Raw genomic sequence first — 20,280 nt, 5'->3', positions numbered from 1 at the left:
GGCTTATCTGAGCATAGTCAATGGAGTTAAGTCAAACCAACTAGCACGTCATGAGCAACAGAGAGCCAAACAACATGCACTCTCTACCTGCTGGTGGGAGTGGGCTCACCTGTATGCACATGTGTCTGCATACACACGTGTGTGTATGCGCATCAGGCCGCTGCAGACAGCTGCAGTGAATTCTAAAAACGCCACCATGTAGACAGAAACCACATAAAAGTAACTGATAGCAGAGATGGCACAAGAGGACTGGGCAAGAGAGCTAATGGGTGGCGCTGCCACGAGTGCCGCCAGTGAGAAGGCAGAGAACTTCACTCGTACAACGTGGACTCTCCCCGATAGCACGTTGTATACATAAGCATGTTTAGTCTCGTGGTGAATTGTGTCAAAGTGTTGAACCGGTGTTGTGCAGCTTCACAGCAATCTGTGTTGCTGTAACAAGCGTCCAAGCCCTGCAGCACTGTGACGCAGACAGCGAGCTGACAGTGGTCTGCTCAGAACATCCCGTAAACGTCACACAATGAGTTAAAAAATAAGAGCTACCTGTTGATTCGACACATTATAAGACAGAAGCCATGGGCCATATGAAGTCCGATGGCCGGCCTTTGCCCACTTTATACGCTACAACACACAGGAGTGACGCCTTTTGTCATCTAGTCTCTTTGGCAGCGAGAGGGAGAGAGAGAGAGAAAGAGAGGAAAACAAACGAGCCTGCAAATGTAATTTATCGTGTCTGAAAAACATATAGAGACCATTTAAAGTTATCGTGCAATTAATTGATTTATTGCTTATCGCGACAGGCCTACAGAATACTGCAATGTCAGACAGACATCATTCACTCATACTGCTGGGTACAGTCTTACATAATATTAGTTGATTGAACAATAACTGTGTGAAACTGTAAATCATATTTCTTTTTAAATAAGGGCATTCTAATCATTTTAGAAATTTTCTTGGAGTTTGTGTATTTATTTCTGAAGAAGCACATTCGCAGTGGATGCCTTTTCTTATGTTAGGCCAGTTACAGTTGATATTTATTTTATCATATTTTATAACTATCCTTAACACTTACTTACATTTTTAGATTTTAACTGAGCTTTCATATGGTATATTCACAGGCTATTCTTTAAGGTCATGACGTCATACTGTGCTTGTCTTCAGCAGTGTCTGTTTCATAGCTTCATGTTAAGATTTTCTGCTTTTCAAAATAAGAGCTACATCTTTCCAATTCTTAACCGTGTTTCAGCAAATCAAATTCAGATTGCACATACTACAGCAATTCTGAGCAATCCTTCCCATCAGCATTCAAAGCAATACTTCAGCTGCAGCAATCAAACTTGCCTTTTCTTCAGGAAATGCTTTTCTAGTTTATTTATGACTTTAGAACATTCACTATTTTAATAGAAATAATGCACCACGTACAATTAAGGCAGTTTCTACCCTGGTTAAGAAAATTGATTTTCAATACATCTACATCAGGCCCTAAGAAGTAATCACTAAAATCTTCTGCTTATACTTGATATTACTTGGAAATTCGCTACAATTGTTGACAGTCATTTTAATCACTTCTACAGTATGTTGGCGTCACAGGAGCCCGGCTGCAGAATCTGCAGAGTCACAATGAGTTTAACAGCTTTTCTAAACCAGGGGTAGAACAATGCATAGATTAAAGGGTTCAGACAGGAGTTAAAATAAACTATATAACATAGAAGAGATATAATCCAGAAATTGGGTAGTTCTTTTGCTATGAAATAAAGTAAGTAATACGGGCTGTAACACATCAGAAACACAACGACAAGAACACCCAACGTCCTGGCTGCTTTCAGCTCAGACTTTTTTGCTGTTACACTCACTGAGACGGCTGTAACATGAGAGCGCATGGCCCGAGCCTGAGACACAGCCACCACAAAGACTCTCATATACAGCACAACAATGACAGTAATGGGAACAATAAAGGTTAACACAAGGTAAAAGATAAATCCAATGCGACTAGGGTGAGTGTAACACTCTCCATGGCAGTTTTTAAACATGCCTGGATGGGCCAAGTCTTCCTTTAGTATAACAGTAGTGAACAAAACAGAACAGAGCCAACACAAACAGACCCACAGCTTTGCTCTCCTCTCTGTGACCCTGGTGGGATAATGCAGAGGGTCACAGATAGCCACATAGCGGTCAACTGATATAAACACCATTATTGCCACAGAAGAGCAGAGGATGATAACGTGTACATAACTATACAGAAAACACATAATATCACCAAAATACCAGCATGACGTTCTCAAATAAATTGTCGCTGTCATGACCAGAAGGCCCACAAGAAAGTCTGTGACAGCCAGAGAGAGGAGGAAGGTGTTAGTGGGTGTGTGGAGCTTCCTGCAGGGAGACAGAGAAACCAACAAGTCCACATGTCCAAAAGACAAATAAATCAGTGTCATTTAAAGCAATGTTTCTATAATAGTCAGGGTTAAAGTTAGTAAAATAAAACATGATTGGACCAAACTAAGACTTCAGAAATCAGATCTGATGAAACATTAATCACCACCTGAAGTGTGAGACTGAGATGATGACGAGCAGGTTGAGAGCTGTAGTGATCAGAGAGATGAAGGAATACAGCATATTCACAAACACAGCATCAGCCCAGTGAAGTGTCGGCTTCTTGCAGGAAGCATTGAGGAGTTCTGGAAAGCAGAGTTCCTGATTCTCCATCATCAGAGAGAGGAGCTGCAGCACTGACAGCTCTCTGTCTGAAACACATCTCACACAACTAATTTATCTTTTTTTAATTGAGTGCATCTTTTCCTCCTCCTCCTCTGTGTCCCAGCTGGGCCAAGTTGTTCTCATGCAGTACCTCTTCATGGACAGGAGCATGACAGGGTCTAATGATTTAGAGGCCTCACAGACCCTCAAGCAGAAATTCAATCAGTGTTTACCCTGGTTAAGAACATGTCTTTATAAACTTAAAGTTTGAAATGAGTAAACGAACATTCTCTCATTAGATTGAAAGGATCCTGTACCATCATCTAATATTATATAGCAGGGGTTTTCCCATACATACACCACCGGGCCACCACACAATCAATTCTGTGTTGTTGTTTTTTTCCAATGTGATTTGCAAATATAACTATCCTTCTGGTCATTCAACTTCGCTTAACTTTCTCTGTCCCTCTCATTCTCATTTACACATGCTCACACACACAGGCACAATGTGGTCACGGTTGAGATAAACTATGGTATATGTCCATAGTCAAATAAAAATCTGTTTTTGCAATCCATTCACACACAGGTTTTAAAAACGTTTTGCGGCACAACAGCAGCAGCAACCGCGGTTTATTAAAAAAAACACCAAAGATAACCCATGGGCCCAAATGAATAAATCAATTACCTATTAGCCGAAAATTTAATTAAATTAAATAAATAAAAACCAGTTCAACACCCTGCAGTCCAGAACGTTGTAGCCTAAACAAAATGGCTCCTTCAAGGCAAAAATAAACATTGTTACCTGGTCTGATGTGTCCGCTTGTGCGCGCAGACCAACTCAACAGAAGAGGAGGAAGAGGAAAGAAGATTCACACAGCAGACCACGCAACACAGACTTCCATTGTGGCACGCTGTCCAGCTCTGTTGGGGTCTCTATTCTCGTCGTCACGCTTACAGCTTCAAGCAGGCTCTTCTGGTTGAGTGTGCTGGTGGCTAGCTCCTTAGCATTAAAGCGCTAGCCACAGTTTTAGCAGCTAATCCAGCCAAACGCGGTCTTCCGCTGAGTAGTCCACCCAAACTGAAAAACTCCATCAACATTCAAGTTCCTAAAGCGCGTTTGTCAAACACTTTTACTGAAATGATGGTAGAAGTTAACTATACAGTCTGCAATGTTGTCAACAGGCCTCCAAAATGCATCAGCCTGCTCCTCGCTTGTCTCTCTCCATCTTGCCACTCACTACGTTTTTCCCGTCGTTCTCAAACTCCGCCCACTTCCTTGTCCTTGACCTACGTGTATACTCATTAATAAAGACTACAACAAATAAAAATAAAACCAACAAATTTGTAAGCTTTTATCTTAAATGCATTTGATTAAATTACGAATGTAATAAACCTATATTCTCATGAATATATTGTAAACAATAGAGAAACATAAATACATTTTGCATAGCTATGTTGTGGTTTATTCAGCAAGTTAGCTGAGTCCATGAAGCTAGCATTTAGCAAAGAATAGAATCCAGAATCTGTGGTTGTTATAACTGATAGGTGTTCTGTTAACTCTTTCTTGTCTTTTCAAACAAGGATAGGATAGGATTGATACTTTATTAATCCCAATAGAAATTCAAGCATTCAGGTTCGTACTAACATTAAAATAAAATTAACTTAGTGTATACTTATAGACACAACTACTGTAAATAAAATACTATACTACATATATACTAAACTAAAACTTTTGTTTTGTAATACAAAATAAATGGGAATGAAAACAATTATGGCGTATGTACATAAACTGTACAGATTAAGGAATATGTAAATATAGACTGTGTAGACAGCAATAATTAACCAAAGGTGCATGAACAAGATGTTCAGGATGTGCAAAGATGCTTATTGAAAACATGAACTCAGTCTCTTCAGAATGTAGGTGGCTCTTCTTGTTTTCTTGTTTTTGTGGATGGTGTCGATGGTTCTCTAACCAGTCCAGTCTGTCATCTAGCTGCAGTCCCAGGTACTTGTAAGTCCTAACCACCTTCACCTCTATGCCCTCAATGTAGACGAGCCTCAGATGGGGTCTGTTTCTCCTGAACGCCATCACCGGCTCCTTGGGGTTGGAGGTGTTCAGGTGCAGATTATTTGCACTGCACCATCCAACATAGTCTTACACCAGCCTCCTGTACTCCCCCTCCTGTTCATACTTTATGCATCCAAAAAATTAATACGTACTTTTCTTAGATAGAGCAGGGCAACACTTGTTTATGTATTCTGTACTTATGGTATATGCATGAGAATGCTACATACTCAGACAAACATCATTCACTCATACTGTCATGGACAGTCCTGCATAATATTAGACATCCATGTCCCACACTGTGTCACAGGCTCAGCAGCACTACAATTCAATCAAATTCTGTTTGCATTAATCAACAGATTTGCATCAGACATTTAAATGAATGTTGTGAGCAATCATTTGCTTTGTAACAATAAGCTCTCCCATTGAAAGACATGTTCCTGCTGATGTATGAAATTATTTGTCCTTAAAGTAGGTCTGATTGAACAGCTTCTCTGTAGAATGCTTCCTTTTCAGCTTTAGAACATTCAAAATCTTTAATAGAAATAATGTACCATTTTTGGTGGAACTGCAGTTTACTCTTATCTAAAATTTAACAAAAATCACAAAACTGTGCAAGCTCCACAAAAAGGCCACAGCCAAAATAGAAACAGCAACCTTCCACCCTGCCACCTTGTGTGGATTGTTTGTAAGAAAATCTAAGAAACTCATGCAGTACCCCTTCATGTGCAGGAGCAGGAGCTGGTTCAGTGATTTAGAGGCCTCACAGACACTCAAGCACTTCAGTGCTATCCTGGTTAAGAAAATCTTTCACTACCTCTCACCTCTACATCAGGCCCTGAAGAGTAATCACTCAAATGTTCTGCTTATACTTAATATTACTTTACTTTGAATCTCCACAATTGTTGACAGTCATTTTAATCACTTCTACAGTATGTTGGCGTCACAGGAGCCCGGCTGCAGAATCTGCAGAGTCACAATAAGTTTAACAGCTTTTCTAAACCAGGGGTAGAACAGTGCATAGATTAAAGGGTTCAGACAGGAGTTAAAATAGACCATAAAATATACAACAGATGCAATAGAGAGATCGGGTATTTCAGCCCCTGTGAAAAAAAGGAAGTAATACGGACAGTAACACATCAGAAACACAACCACAAGAACACCCAGAGTCCTGGCTGCTTTCAGCTCAGACTTTTTTGCTGTTACAGTCACTGAGACGGCTGTAACATGAGAGCGCATGGCCCGAGCCTGAGATACAGCCACCACAAAGACTCTCAAATACAGCACAACAATGACAGTAATGGGAACAATAAAGGTTAAAACAAGGTAAAAGATAAATCCAATGCGATCAGGGTAAGTGTAACACTCTCCATGACAGTATTTAAACTTGCCTGGTTGAGTGAGTTCATTCTTCAGTATGAAAATAGTAAACACAAGAGAACAGAGCCAACACAAACAGACCCACAGCTTTGCTCCCCTCTCTGTGACTCTGGTGGTGTAATGCAAAGGGTCATAACTATACATACATAACTATAGAGAAAACACATAATATCACCAAAATACCAGCACGAACTTCTCAAGTAAATTGTTGTTGTCATGGCCACAAGGCCCACAAGAAAGTCTGTGACAGCCAGAGACAGGAGGAGGATGTTAGTGGGTGTTTGGAGCTTCCTGCAGGGAGACAGAGAAACCAACAAGTCCACATTTCCAAAAGACAAATAAATTAGTGTCATTTAAAGCAATGTTTCTATAATAGTCAGGGTTAAAGTTAGTAAAATAAAATATGATTGGACCAAAGTAAGACCCTTAGAGATCTGATGAAACATTAATCTCCACCTGAAGTGTGAGACTGAGATGATGACGAGCAGGTTGAGAGCTGTAGTGATCAGAGAGATGAAGGACAGCAGCATGTTTACAAGCACAGCATCAGTCCATTGAAGTGTCGGCTTCTTGCAGGAAGCATTGAGGAGTTCTGGAAAGCAGAGTTCCTGATTCTCCATCATCAGAGAGAGGAAATGCAGCACTGACAGCTCTCTGTCTGAAACACATCTCACACAACTAATTTATCTTTTTTTTATTGAGTGCATCTTTGCCACCTCCTCCTCCATGTCCCAGTTGGAGCAAGATGTTCTGTCCAGTTTTTTGTTTTTCTCTTTCCCACCATACAGTTGTCATGTAGCCTGCATTACACCAACAACAGTGTGAAATGATGATCAGTTTTTGTGTGCTGTCTCTAACTTCCCTCCATGTCTATGTGAAAACATGTATGTAGATGTGACGACAGGGGTAGGACTCCTTAGATTTTTGCTTGATAATATGTATGGGTGAGTTCAGAACACTAACCACATCTCTAGGCCAAACTATGAGCTTTTCTTTAACCTAAGTAAAAGTAAAATAAAAAAAGTGAACAATGTTACAAATACCTGTCACGTTTTAAAACCATGCACTTACACTTACTTCTGACACACTCAGGACTATTGACAACAATATGGACGCTTACTGAGCCAGGTTGAAAACATAATAAATGGTGGTCAACATGTAAGACCTCTTACAGCTGAGTTGAAGGTAGTATAGTTTTGGCATCCTAGATTGTATTACATTGAGATCAGTCGGTCAGAGAGGAGCAGGCAGGTAATGGATTTTGTGGAAATATGAATTTGAATACCATCAGTAAGAGTAAAGATTATATTTGTGAATGAGATCTCTGAGGTAGAGAATGTAGACAATGAAGAGGAAGACCAAGAACCTAATCCTGAGTTATGCCCTGGGACAAAGTAGCAACCCAGGAAGTGCAGTTACTGATGTAGCTCTTAGCGCGAGTTCAATCAGGAAGACTCTGTTTCCCATCATTCACCATTTATCCCTATCCGCTTCCTAATCTTTCTCCCTCTATCCCTCACTCCTCTGCTCGCCCTCTCTTCTGCTCTCTTAGTCAGGTGCTTAATAGAAAGCACCTCCCTCACCAATCAGCTGTGGCTTTCCATCCCTCTCCTGACCAATCACAGCTTAGCACGAAATTTAAAAATCTCCTTCTCCTCTCCAGCTTTTTTCTGCTTGAACCCAGCAACCCTCCTCCACCCCAAGCATCACCAGATCCACGCCAGTTCAGGCCTCCTATCTCCTGCCCTCCAGCTCTCCACCACCACCAGGTCTAGACCCCGGGGGGATCTTCTGATTCAGTGGCCTCTCCCCTTGCATTTTCCCCCCTTTTCGGATGTGGTCTTCACGACGGGGTCTAGGACGCCAATGCACATTCAAACTTTGTACTTAATAAATATTTCTCATTCAGTTCGCTGAGTCCCTCATGATTGAAATACTGATAAACTGTCTGTTGGTGACGTCCAAACTGAACCAGGAGAGTTCAGTGATATTGGAATGGGATTAAATTGGCTTTTACTGCAGTATAACTATAAGGCCACACAGTGATGCACTGCAGTAAATTAGCATATGAATTTTTTAAAAGCTCAATCGAGAGCACAAAGAAACTACAGCTGGGCCTGTAAACCTGAGGCATCTTTGTGTTGTGTTGAAGTGTAGCAGCTGGCACTAGACTGTATCTTTTTTGTAATACCACTTACAACCACTAGATCTACTACTTAGCCAGTGTATCATCCAATTAGAGAGGAAGCTGCAACATCAGACTTTCCAGTGTTAGTGGTCAAACCAGGATGTTGTTTTTTTTTTTCTAAGCACAACACAATCATTATTATCTCTCCTGGAAATATGTATGCCTATGCCTTTTAGATCAAAAGTGATCTAAATCATTGAGACAAATCAAAAATAGGCAATGAAAATGAAAACTTCAGTGGAAAAATGCTGTTTGTTTTAAAGTGAATCATCGTTATATCCTTGTTGAAAATATGGTGCGATTGTGCTACCTTCACCCATCATGGACTTTTGTGGAAGTCCCTGAGTAGACATCCATAGGAATATAATCAATATCAACATTGGTGCGTAAGCATCACGCAATAAACAGAACATTTCTGCAGATAAGATGACTGTTGGGCCTAGTGTGTATATCACAAATCATGTCTTTATATCTATAGTGGGAGCTTTTCTTTTCTTAGGAAGTGACAGCAGATGTTGTTTTCCTATAATGCAGCTAAGCATTCGCCATTGGCTCTTATGACATCTGCATCTCATGACATATTTGTGTATCGATCTCTCTATCAATCAATCAATTAAATATTTTCTAAGCCAGCAGTTGAACAGTATGTAGATCAAAGGGTTCATACGGAAGTTAAATGGGCCAGATAATACAGAAAGGTTGCATACATGAATTAATATAAAAGGAAGTCCCTGTGAGTTATTTGGACTGAAACTCACATTTTCTTAGAATTCAGCAAATTTGATTTTACTTCACTAAATCTCTACAACTACTGAGGCATTATAAACACATATGTTTCTCAATTAAATATTGACACTATAAACACATAAGAACACTGTGAAGTCAGACACTCACTTCACTTATACTGTCAGGTACAGTGATGCATCATGTTTAACAGCCCTGTCCATCACTGTATCCCAGGCTTATCAAAACTACACTAATGATGGTGTGTTTGAATCACTAAGAGAAATGAATCCGAAGTTGAAACATATCATATCCTTTACTGATCTTGCCTGCCAGTACAGTATGTTGGTGTGTTGGAGCACAACTGAATTTTCTTCTACACACAGTTTTCATGTGTGAATGATTTCAGAGAAAATCAGAGAAATTCATGCAGTACCTCCTCATGGACGGGAGCAGGAGCTGGTTCAGAGATTTAGAGGCCTCACAGACTCTCAAGCAAAAATTTAATCAGTTTTTCTCTGGTTGAGAACATTTCTTTATGACCACTCACCTCTACATCAGGCCCTGAAAAGTAATCACACATTATCTACTTGATATTACTTCAGTTTAGAACATCTCCAAAATATTTCAGAGACATTTTACTCACTACTATAATATGTTGGCATCACTGGAGCCCGGCTGCAGAATCTGCAGAGTCACAATGTGTTTAACAGATTTTCTAAACCAGGGGTAGAACAATGCATATATCAATGGGTTCATACAGGAGTTAAAATAGACCAGATAATATATAAAGGATGCAAATACAGGATTTAGTAGGGTACCCCATAATAAACTAATAAAATAATATGGACAGAAACACATCAGAAACACAACTACCAGAACACCCAGAGTCCTGGCTGCTTTCAGCTCAGACTTTTTTGCTTTTACAGTCACTGGGACAGCTGTAATATGAGAGCGCATGGCCCGAGCCTGAGACACAGCCACCACAAAGACTCTCATATACAGCACAACAATGACAGTAATGGGAGCAATAAAAGATAAAACAAAGTCCAGAGTTACTGCGAAAGAGCTAGGGTAGGCAAAACAGATTCCATGGCAGTTTTTATACTTGCCTGGGTAAATAAGGTCATCCCTCAGTGTAGTACCACTGTACAACGTGGCATAGAGCCAACAGCAAAAGGCACACAGCTTTGCTCTCCTCTCTGTAACTCTGGTGGGATAATGCATAGGGTCACAGATAGCCACATAGCGGTCGACCGATATGAGCACCATTATTCCCACTGAGGAGGAGGTGATGATATAAGTCACAAAATTATACAGAGAACACATAAGATCACCAAAATACCAGCATGATGTTCTCATGTAAATTTCTCCTGTCATGGTGATGAGGCCCACAAAAAAGTCAGAGACAGCCAGAGACAAGAGGAGACTGTTAGTGGGTGTGTGGAGCTTCCTGCAGGGAGACAGAGAAACCAACAAGTCCACATGTCCAAAAGACAAATAAATCAGTGTGATTTAAAGCAATGTTTCTATAATAGCCAGGGTTAAAGTTAGTCAAATAAAACATGATTGGACCAAACTAAGACTTCAGAAATCAGATCTGGTGAAACATTAATCTCCACCTGAAGTGTGAGACTGAGATGATGACGAGCAGGTTGAGAACTGTAGTGATCAGAGAGATGAAGGACAGCAGCATGTTCACAAGCACAGCATTAGTCCAGTGAAGTGTCGGCTTCTTGCAGGAAGCATTGAGGAGTTCTGGAAAGCAGAGTTCCTGATTCTCCATCATCTCAGAGAGGAGCTGCAGCACTGACAGCTCTCTGTCTGAAACACTTTCATCTCCAGCTATTTATCATTTTTGGCAAGTCCATTATTCCCTCCTTCTATCGTGTCCCAGTTGGAGAATGACGTCCTGTCTAATCTTGTATTTTTCTCATTCACACCACATGTCTGTCATTTTTATTATAAACAAACACCAGCATCACCTTAACTTTTAAAAGAGCAGTCTCTGTGCTGTGGAGAGGCCTAAAACCAGAGTTTGGAAATTGGTCTAAAATTAGACAAAACCAGGGGGTACAAGTTCTACTTGTGTAAAAGATGCTGCACTGTGGCATGCTTGAAGCAGGATGGGATGCAGCCAGAGCTAAGACACAGATTAATATATTTCAAAATAAAAGACTCCACTGAGCAGAAGACCTCCTTAAACAGATGCGATGGGATGCTATCTGTTTGAATGCTGCTGCACGGCTTTTAACTGGGGCTAAGAAACGTGAGCACATTACTCCGATTTTAAAGTCATTGCACTGGCTCCCGATTCCTTTTCGCATTGATTTTAAAATTCTCTTATTTGTTTTTAAATCCCTTCATGGTCTCGCCCCTCAGTACATGTCAGACATGCTCCAGCCCCACTGCCCTGCTTGCTCTCTAAGGTCAGCTGACCAGTCTCTCCTGGTCGTCCCAAAAACACAGAGAAAACGCAGGGGGGACCGTTCCTTCTCTGTCGCAGGTCCGAAACTGTGGAACAAACTGCCTTTGCACCTTAGACAGACGGATAATTTTATGGTTTTTAAGTCATCACTTAAAACATATCTTTTTACTCTGGCTTTTAACTCTGTTTGAGTTGTTGACTTTTACTTGTTTTATTGTTCTTACCCTTGACTGGTGCTTTTATTGTATGGTTTTATATTCCTATGTTTTATCAAACTTATATTTATTTTATTTCATTTTATTCTATTTTATTACTCAATTATTCTATGCTTGGTGTGTACAGCACTTTGGCTGACCCTGTTGTCTTTTAAAAGGTGCTCTATAAATAAAGATGGATTGGATTGGATGGATTGGCAGTTAGCAGGGCGTAAATGTACAACTATCTCTTTCATTCAGTTCAAAGCTGTCTAGGACAGCTGTGTTTGCTAGAGGAGCTGTGGGGTCCTGGGCAGCTTGAGAGAGTGGGGTTCTGATAACAGAAATCTTGTCGGTAAAAAACTGCAGAAAAGCATCACACAAGGTAGAAGATGGTTCCAATGTTGAGTCTTTGCAGCTTTAACAGTATTTATACAGTATTTAACTGTATTTTTCTGCAGGTCTGTCTGCCTTCACATGTGCGTGCTGACCTGCAGTCCAGCCCTCAGACAAATTGTTTACTATCAACACCTGCCTATGTTGTTCATCTATGTACGGATATTATCATTACTACAATCTATTTATCTATATATCTAATTATCTAATTATCTAAAAATGCAATACACACACAGTTTTTCAGTATTATACCAACAATAACCTGCCATGTTTATCCTGTAATGTGACTGTGACTGACTGTAATGATGACCTGTTGAGTCCACTACAGGTGTGCTGTGGTATCTGACACCAAGATGTTAGAAGTAGATCCTTCTAATGGATGGGTGAGTTCACAACACTAACCACATCCACAGGCTAAACAATGGCCTTTTCCTCAACCTCAAGTGAAAGCAAAGTAAAAATGGTTAACAACATCACAAATACCAGTCACAGGTAAACAATAATAAACTATGCAAGCTCACTTGTAGAGAAATAATACTGCTCATTGATTTGTTAAAACAGTTATAATGAAGAGTCACAAATCAATAACTGGGCAGAGATCCCAAGTTGTTTGCCTTGGTCCATTTAAAATTATGAAATATATTATAGCAGATGGGATCAAATAATTGAAAATGTGAAGGATATTTATGATACATAACCCAAGACTGTACATAACAAAGGTCTGTGGTCTTTCAGGTATCCAACAGATTCCTGAAAAGCTGTTTTTGTCCCTGTGGAACCATTGGCAGCATCATAGCCTGGCTTAAATCCAAATACAGGCAAAAAGGGGGAGTGTGAGTAGAGATAAGGTGTTGGGCCTTTGCTGAAGCAGGAAGCTCATGTTACCACCTTATTATTATTTCTATGATGAAGGTTTAAATTTTGAACAAATGATGCTCTTCTTTTTACTAAAGTATGCCCACAAACAGATCTAAATAAACTTCTGTTTTATTGAAACATTTCTTTTTACAATACAAAGGGTTAATGTGTTTCGTGTGTGAAACAGCACAATCAGTTCTCTTTTTTTTTCTCAGGGAAACATGTTTTCACTTCCTCGATGTGTCAGATAACACAATGAATGACAATAACATATTGATCTCCATACAGCAGAGGGATCTCAGTGCGCAGCCTCTCAGTCCTGGTACAGTTTTAGATTTAGGTTTACATCTTATCCAGTAGAAGATGCTGTATGTCTGTGTGTAACTTCTTTTGTGCCTTCTCTGTTGTAAGGTGTTGTACGACACAAATTTATAAATATGTGATATATTATTATATTTTAATAGATACTATGTTTATATGACATAACATAACATAAGGACTGAATATATTTAATATCGAAATGTGAATCTTTAATAAAAACTATTGTTTTTCCTGCACAATTTCTTTGTAAATAGAGAAAAGCATGATATTACTTTGTGGGTGTGACAACAAACAACATCAATATATTAATATCCAAAGAGCAGAATGACCTCGGTGCACAGCCTCTCTACAGTATGTTGGCCTCCCCGGAGCCCGGCTGCAGAATCTGCAGAGTCACAATGAGTTTAACAGCTTTTCTAAACCAGGGGTAGAACAATGCATAGATCACGGGGTTCAGACAGGAGTTTAAACAGGCACAAAATAACACAATCACCAAAGTAGTGGATGACACATTCCCTCTAAAAGTAACAGAGTAATATGGAATACAACACATTAGATACACAACTACAAGAACACCCAGAGTCCTGGCTGCTTTCAGCTCAGACTTCCTTGTCAGAGTCCCTGGATGCTGCAGACTGACAGCTGTAATGTGAGAACGCATGGCACGAGCCTGAGACACAGCCACTAAAAAGACTCTCATATACAGAATGATGATTGTGCTAACTGGAACAATGAAGTTTAAAACAACATCAACAACTCCAGTAATGTAGTCAACAACAAACACACACTCTCCATAGCAAGAAATATGTGTGTCTTTTTTTAAGTTGTCCTTTACATAGACACAGCAGCAGAGGGCCACATACAGCCAACACAGAGAAATGCACATTTTAACTCGTGTCAAAGTGAGTCTGCTTGGATAATGCAGAGGGTCACATATAGCCACATAACGATCAACTGATATCAGAACCATGTTTCCAATTGAAGAACCAACAGTCACAGAGTTGATATATATGGTAAGTGAACACATGAATTTACCCAGAAACCAGCAGGCTGTAGATTTCATGATTTCACTCGGCAAGACCACGAGGCCCACAGTGAAGTCTGAGACAGCCAGAGAGAGGAGGAGGAGGTTGGTGGGTGTGTGGAGCCGCCTGGAGACATAGAAGATAGTTAAAAATGTAAGAATACAATCATGGAAAGAGAATGAACATACAATTTGAGAATGAAACACAGAACAGTTGCAGTTTGGTTTGGTTATTTTTCATTAACCAAATTTGGTTCATTTGGTTAAATATCTGTATAATCCCTTCAACATTATTTGTGGTGGTAAGCTGCACATTTCAAAAAGTTTACCTGAAGTGAGAGACTGAGATGATGATGAGTAGGTTGAGAACTACAGTGAGCACAGACATGGTCAACATCAGAAAACGGAAAAACACAACATAACTCGGAGAAAGTGTCGGCTTCCTGCAGGAGGTGTTGAGGAGCTCTGGAAAACAGAGATCTGATTCTTCACTGACCTCCATCATCAGACATCTGGAGAGAGCTGCAGCTGTGGCAGCTCTCTGACCAGAACTCTGTCATACACACACTTTTATATCTTCATTGACACACTCACTGCTCTGACGTCTCTGTCGTCCCTCCTCCCTCTCTGAACACATTACATCTTCATTGAATTCCACTTCTTTTCTGTTTTAACTTCTGGTATTATCCACCCTCTTCTTTTTCCTTTTTACTTCACACACTTTAACTTAACATTACAGCATCTCAATTGGATTCAGGTCAGGACTTTGACTAGACCACTCTAAAGTCTTCATTTTGTTTTTGCTAAGCCATTCAGTGGGGGACTTGCTAGAGTGTTTCTCACCATTGTCCTGTTGACAATATTGAAAAAGGTGAACAATGTCACAAATACCTGTCACAGGTAAAAACAATGCACTTACAGTCTGACACACCCAGGACTATTGACAACAATTTGGAAGCTGAGTTGAAGGAAGTTGGACTACACAGTACATATTGAGGAGGACAGGAGCCTCACTGTGGAAGTGTACATTTTTGACAGGAACAATGGTGATGAAGTGAGCGTTCGTGTGTTTGAGATTCAGAAGACATTTGACCCAAACCGCAGATAAAGGCCACATTATTGTGCAGTGCAAGGAGTGTTTGCCAGCAGTTATGATGCTGTTGACATCTAAATAGTCTGACTTGAAGATGCATCTACGGGTATGTATCCATCCACATCTATATATCTATATATATATATATATATATATATATCTATAGCCTACAGCTGTAATACAGCATAGTACTGAAGATACTCACATTAGGCTAAATAAAATGTGAGCAGAGCCAGCATCTTTCCTGCATTGTGTTGAACACATAACATGATTCAAAGTCATAAGAGTTTGGTATAGGGGAGGGGAGGGGGTATAGCTAGTTAGTAGCTAGCTTGCTAACCAAAGCCTAGTCTGTGCCATTGCTCTGTCAACCCAGTTTGTTTATGTAGTGGTCCAGCTGCTCCGTGACTTTCAGAAACAGAGTATGTGATAAAATCAGCTTTAGTATCATAAAGGTTGTGTTGTGAGTGTTATTAAGATTTAGCCTAACCAGTATATGTTAAATGTTAATCGCAAGCACCTCCTAGTGGTGTAATCGTTATTAGTTATTTGAGACGATTATATTAAACAGAAGGCTACTGGCTGAATTGTGCACTTTTATCATCAGGTCAACATAGTATCATACTTTCTATTATATTACACACACTTAATGCAACACATTTATCTGTTTTGTTTTGTAGAAGAAAAAGTATAATAATTATAATGATCTAATCATCATTTCTATCCACTTTTTTAGAGGAAACACCCAAGGGTCCTGTTGAGCACATCCAGTCTGCCTGATGAAATAGTTACACTACTATTACATTTTTAACATTTTTAACTTGTAATTGTAACCAATCACATTTCCAAAGTAATCTTCCCAACACTGGTAAGGTGTTGGGCCTTTGCTGAAGCAGGAAGCTCATGTTACAAACTGACATTCACATTATTATAATTATAATTACTATTATTATTATTATTAAGCCTTGATGATCTTTTTACTAAAGTATGCCCACAAACAGACATAAATAGACTTCTGTTTTATTGAAACATTTATTTTTACAATACAAAGGGTTAATGTATGTCATGTGGGAAATAGCACAATCAGTTCACGGTGCTTGTGATGTTTCCTCAGGGAAACATGTTCTCACTTCCTGGATGTGACAGATAACACACTGAATGACAATAACACATTGATCTCCATACAGCAGAATGACCTCAGTGAACAGCCTCCCTACAGTATGTTGGCCTCCCTGGATCCCGGCTGCAGAATCTGCAGAGTCACAATGTGTTTAACACATTTTCTAAACCAGGGGTAGAACAGTGCATAGATCACAGGATTCATACAGGAGTTTGAAAAGAGAAGACACAACAGAAAAGCCATAGTAGTGGGAGAGTTCGCTCCTGATAAAGCAGCACAATAATATGGGCAGAAACATGTTAGAAACACAACTACAAGAACACCCAGAGTCCTGGCTGCTTTCAGCTCAGACTTCTTCGATGTCACAGTCCCTGACTGCTGCAGACTGACACCTGTAATGTGAGAGCGCATGGCACGAGCCTGAGACACAGCCACCACAAAGACTCTGAGGTACAGAACTATGATGGTGCTAACTGGAACAATGAAGTTTAAAACAAGGTCTGTAATCCCTGTAATGTAGTCAATGGCAAACACACACTCTCCATAGCAGGAAGTATGTGTGTCTTTTCGTAAGTCATCCTTTACATAGATACTACAGTAGAAAGCCAAACACAACCAACACAGAGAAATGCATGTTTTAACTCGCGTCAAAGTGAGTCTGCTTGGATAATGCAGAGGGTCACATATAGCCACATAACGATCAGCTGATATCATCACCATGTTTCCAACTGAAGAACCAACAGTGACAGTGTTGACATATATGGAAAATGAACACATGAACTCACCCAGAAACCAGCAGGCTGTAGTTCTCATGATTTCACTCGGTAAGACCACGAGGCCCACAGTGAAGTCTGAGACAGCCAGAGAGAGGAGGAGGAGGTTGGTGGGTGTGTGGAGCCGCCTGGAGACATAGAAGATAATTAAAAATGTAAGAATACAATCATGGAAGGAGAATAAACATACAATTTGAGATTAAAGTGCTTAGAACAGTTCTAGGTTAACATTTGGTTAAACATCTGTATAATCATCATCATTTGTGGTGGTAAGCTGCACATTTCAAAACTTTACCTGAAGTGAGAGACTGAGATGATGACGAGCAGGTTGAGAGTTACAGTGAGCACAGACATGGTCGACATTAGAAAGCACAGAAACACAACATTACTCGGAGAAAGTGTCGGCTTCCTGCAGGAGGTATTGTGGAGCTCTGGAAAACAGAGATCTGATCCTTCTCTGACCTCCATTATAAGAGATCTGGAGAGAGCTGTGGCAGCTCTCTGACCAGAACTCTGTCATACACACACACATTTATATCTCCTTTGTGGACACACTTCCTCACTGCTCTGACATCTCTCTGTGTTTCTGTTGCTCCTCCCTCAGTGTACACACACACTTGTTACACAGGCCATGGACCAGCTCCTAAAGCGATAAGAAGGTGGGGAAGTTCAAATCAATTTATTCATGGTGAACAATTTGGTTAATATAGCAAACAAAATTAATATACCCACCCACTTCCAGAGACAGCTGCCAGGACAAGGATAAACACTTGACAACATGTGAACACTACAAACTTTTAGTTTTTTGAAGACACCAATTGGCTTCTCTGCACATGTGACTAATAAGGCACTGCAATAAATGATCACTCCACAAAGCCTGGCAGACTGTATGGGAGCAACCAAAATAATAATATAAACAAACAAATATGAAAGAAAACAAAACAACTAGTCCCCACCAAAGGCACCCCGCAGATCTTTTGTGCCGAACACTGGCTGATGCCCCTAGTGGTTCCTTTCTGTTTTGTTTGCCCTGCTTGTCTCCTGTGCTTTTTCCTCCAGGTGTGTGAGATCTGCTGGGTGGAGCTGCTGCTGACTCAATCTACCTCGTCCAATCTTCTTTCTCCGTTCAGATACTTAAACACCCCTTCCTTTGACTTCAGTGCCAGTTCTTCACGTACGTAAGATACCAGCCCTGTACCTTTTCTGTGCTGTGTGATTGTTAACTTTACTTGCTCTTTCTGTGTCAGGCTTCCAGCCCCACCGCCCAGCTGATCCTCGCTCCGGACCTGGACCTTTGTTTTGCCCCCTCTTTCATTCCACATTACATCCTTCTATCAGAGCACCTGAACTCGATGTTTTTTCTCCCAAGTGGAATTTTTTTTTAAATCTTTTGTTAACAAATAAAGACTCTTTTACCTTCAGCATGCATTTGGACCTTCTTTACATAACAGAAGAACTGGCCAACAATGGATCCAGCAGGCTCTTCACCTCCCTCAACGACGCAAGCTCTCACTCATCAGGAAATTCTTCTGGGTCAGCATGACCAAACCCTGCAAGCTCTCCAAGCAGAGAATCAGAGACTGCTAGCTTAAGTTATAAGGGATGGTGCAAAGAGCATCTTGTAGCGATTGAAAGCAGCGGCCTCAGCGACCCGATCACTGGACACAGAGAGGGGCTGAGTTGTCAACTGATCAAGATTTGGTGGTGAGTTGGATCCGTTGGCGGGGGAAGAGGCTGGACAGACCTGGCAGGCCCAAAAGTATTGTGCGGGTCTGTTGGTAACATTTGCCGGAAACCTCTAGCATAGAGATCTTCAACTCTTAAAAAACTCTTAAAAAAACTCCCACCTCTGGGAGAGCTTCGATGAGGCTGTCCGAAGCTGTGGCCGCAAAGCCTGCCGTGGCAGCAATCACGGGACATGGTGGTGGACACCAGAACTCAGGGATGCCCACAAGCTGAAGAAGGAGTCCTATCGAGCCTGGTTGGCTCGTTGGTCTCCTGAAGCAGCTGGGTATCGGCAGGCCAAGCGTGCTGCATCTAGGGCAGTTGAGGAGGCAAAAACCCAGAGGAGTTTGGAGAGGCCATGGAGGAGGAATATTGGTCGGCCTCAAAGAGATTCTGGCTAACCATTCTGTGCCTCAGGAAGGGGATCAGTAATCCACCAACACTGTTTACAGTGGGGGGTGGGGAGCTGTTGACCACGACTGGGGATGTTGTTGGACAGTGGAAGGAGTACTTAGAGGATCTCTTTAATCCCACCAACATGCCTTCCATTACGGAAGCAGAGGCTGAGAACTCAGTGGTGGACTCGTTTTTCACCCGGCTGAAGTTGCTGAGGTAGTCAAAAAGCTCCCCGGCGGCAAGGCACCAGGGGTGACTGAGATCTGCCCTGAGCCATAAGGCAAAGCTCTCGATTTACCTGTCAATCTATGTTCCAACTATCACCTATGGTCATGAGCTTTGGGTAGTGACTGAAAGAATGAGATCGCGAATACAAGCAGCGGAAATGAGCTTTCTTTGAAGGGTGGCTGGGCGCTTCCTTAGAGATAGAGTGAGGAGCTCAGTCACCCGAGAGAAGCTTGGAGTAGAGCCACTGCTCCTTCACAAGATGAGTCAGCTGAGGCGCATCTGTTTTGGATGCCACCTGGATGCCTCCCTGGTGAGGTGTTCTAGGGATGGGTACACCTATGTATCGCCTCGCAATGAGCAAAAAAGCCTGTTGGGCAAAAATTCCAGGACGTACAGGAAGTCTGCCATTTTGAAAAAACCATGCTATGTTCCAATTTGCACTCCCCCCCCTTTTGCGAACTCCTCCTAGGGGAATTGCTTGATAGGGCTGAGAATTGGTGCGCTCGCCCTAAAGGGGTTAGGGACCAAAAGTTATCAAAAACGCAGCACCTCGTCATACAGTCTGGCTGTGGTGCCACCACAAATTTGACCCTTCGCCAACGCACAGGAAATGCATGTATTTGTGCCTGTATCTCCCATACACTTCATCTAATGTTGAATGAAAAAAATCA

General features: G+C 41.1%; 3 protein-coding genes across 3 annotated transcripts; all 3 read right to left on the bottom strand.

Annotated features, from left to right (window-relative positions):
- Positions 1-1,568: 1,568 nt before the first annotated feature.
- LOC114426168 (trace amine-associated receptor 8a-like) lies at positions 1,569-2,706 on the bottom strand. The gene is made up of 2 exons (XM_028393380.1): positions 2,543-2,706; positions 1,569-2,373 (listed from the first exon to the last, which is right to left on the bottom strand). Exons 1-2 carry the CDS (start codon positions 2,704-2,706, stop codon positions 1,569-1,571), a joined length of 969 nt encoding a protein of 322 aa, XP_028249181.1.
- Positions 2,707-9,701: 6,995 nt separating this feature from the next.
- LOC114426573 (trace amine-associated receptor 13c-like) lies at positions 9,702-10,839 on the bottom strand. Its single transcript, XM_028394075.1, has 2 exons — positions 10,676-10,839; positions 9,702-10,506 (listed from the first exon to the last, which is right to left on the bottom strand). Exons 1-2 carry the CDS (start codon positions 10,837-10,839, stop codon positions 9,702-9,704), a joined length of 969 nt encoding a protein of 322 aa, XP_028249876.1.
- A 5,741-nt stretch (positions 10,840-16,580) lies between these two features.
- LOC114426551 (trace amine-associated receptor 6-like) lies at positions 16,581-17,728 on the bottom strand. Its single transcript, XM_028394039.1, has 2 exons — positions 17,556-17,728; positions 16,581-17,388 (listed from the first exon to the last, which is right to left on the bottom strand). Exons 1-2 carry the CDS (start codon positions 17,726-17,728, stop codon positions 16,581-16,583), a joined length of 981 nt encoding a protein of 326 aa, XP_028249840.1.
- Positions 17,729-20,280: the final 2,552 nt, after the last annotated feature.

The sequence above is a fragment of the Parambassis ranga genome, chromosome 21 (assembly GCF_900634625.1).
Source record: "Parambassis ranga chromosome 21, fParRan2.1, whole genome shotgun sequence".
NCBI classification, from domain to species: domain Eukaryota; kingdom Metazoa; phylum Chordata; class Actinopteri; family Ambassidae; genus Parambassis; species Parambassis ranga.
The sequence above is the reverse complement of the archived record's forward strand: the minus strand, read 5'-3'. Positions and strand labels throughout refer to the sequence as shown.

What these genes read in the sequence shown, in the direction of transcription:
- LOC114426551 (XM_028394039.1), bottom strand. Translation starts at nt 17,728, where the DNA reads ATGGAGGTCAGAGAAGGATCAGATCTCTGTTTTCCAGAGCTCCACAAT. An exon ending in ATCTCAGTCTCTCACTTCAG is followed by an intron (nt 17,389 to 17,555) that starts GTAAAGTTTTGA and finishes CTATGTCTCCAG; the next exon opens with GCGGCTCCACACACCCACCA.
- LOC114426168 (XM_028393380.1), bottom strand. Translation starts at nt 2,706, where the DNA reads ATGGAGAATCAGGAACTCTGCTTTCCAGAACTCCTCAATGCTTCCTGC. An exon ending in ATCTCAGTCTCACACTTCAG is followed by an intron (nt 2,374 to 2,542) that starts GTGGTGATTAAT and finishes GTCTCCCTGCAG; the next exon opens with GAAGCTCCACACACCCACTA.
- LOC114426573 (XM_028394075.1), bottom strand. Translation starts at nt 10,839, where the DNA reads ATGGAGAATCAGGAACTCTGCTTTCCAGAACTCCTCAATGCTTCCTGC. An exon ending in ATCTCAGTCTCACACTTCAG is followed by an intron (nt 10,507 to 10,675) that starts GTGGAGATTAAT and finishes GTCTCCCTGCAG; the next exon opens with GAAGCTCCACACACCCACTA.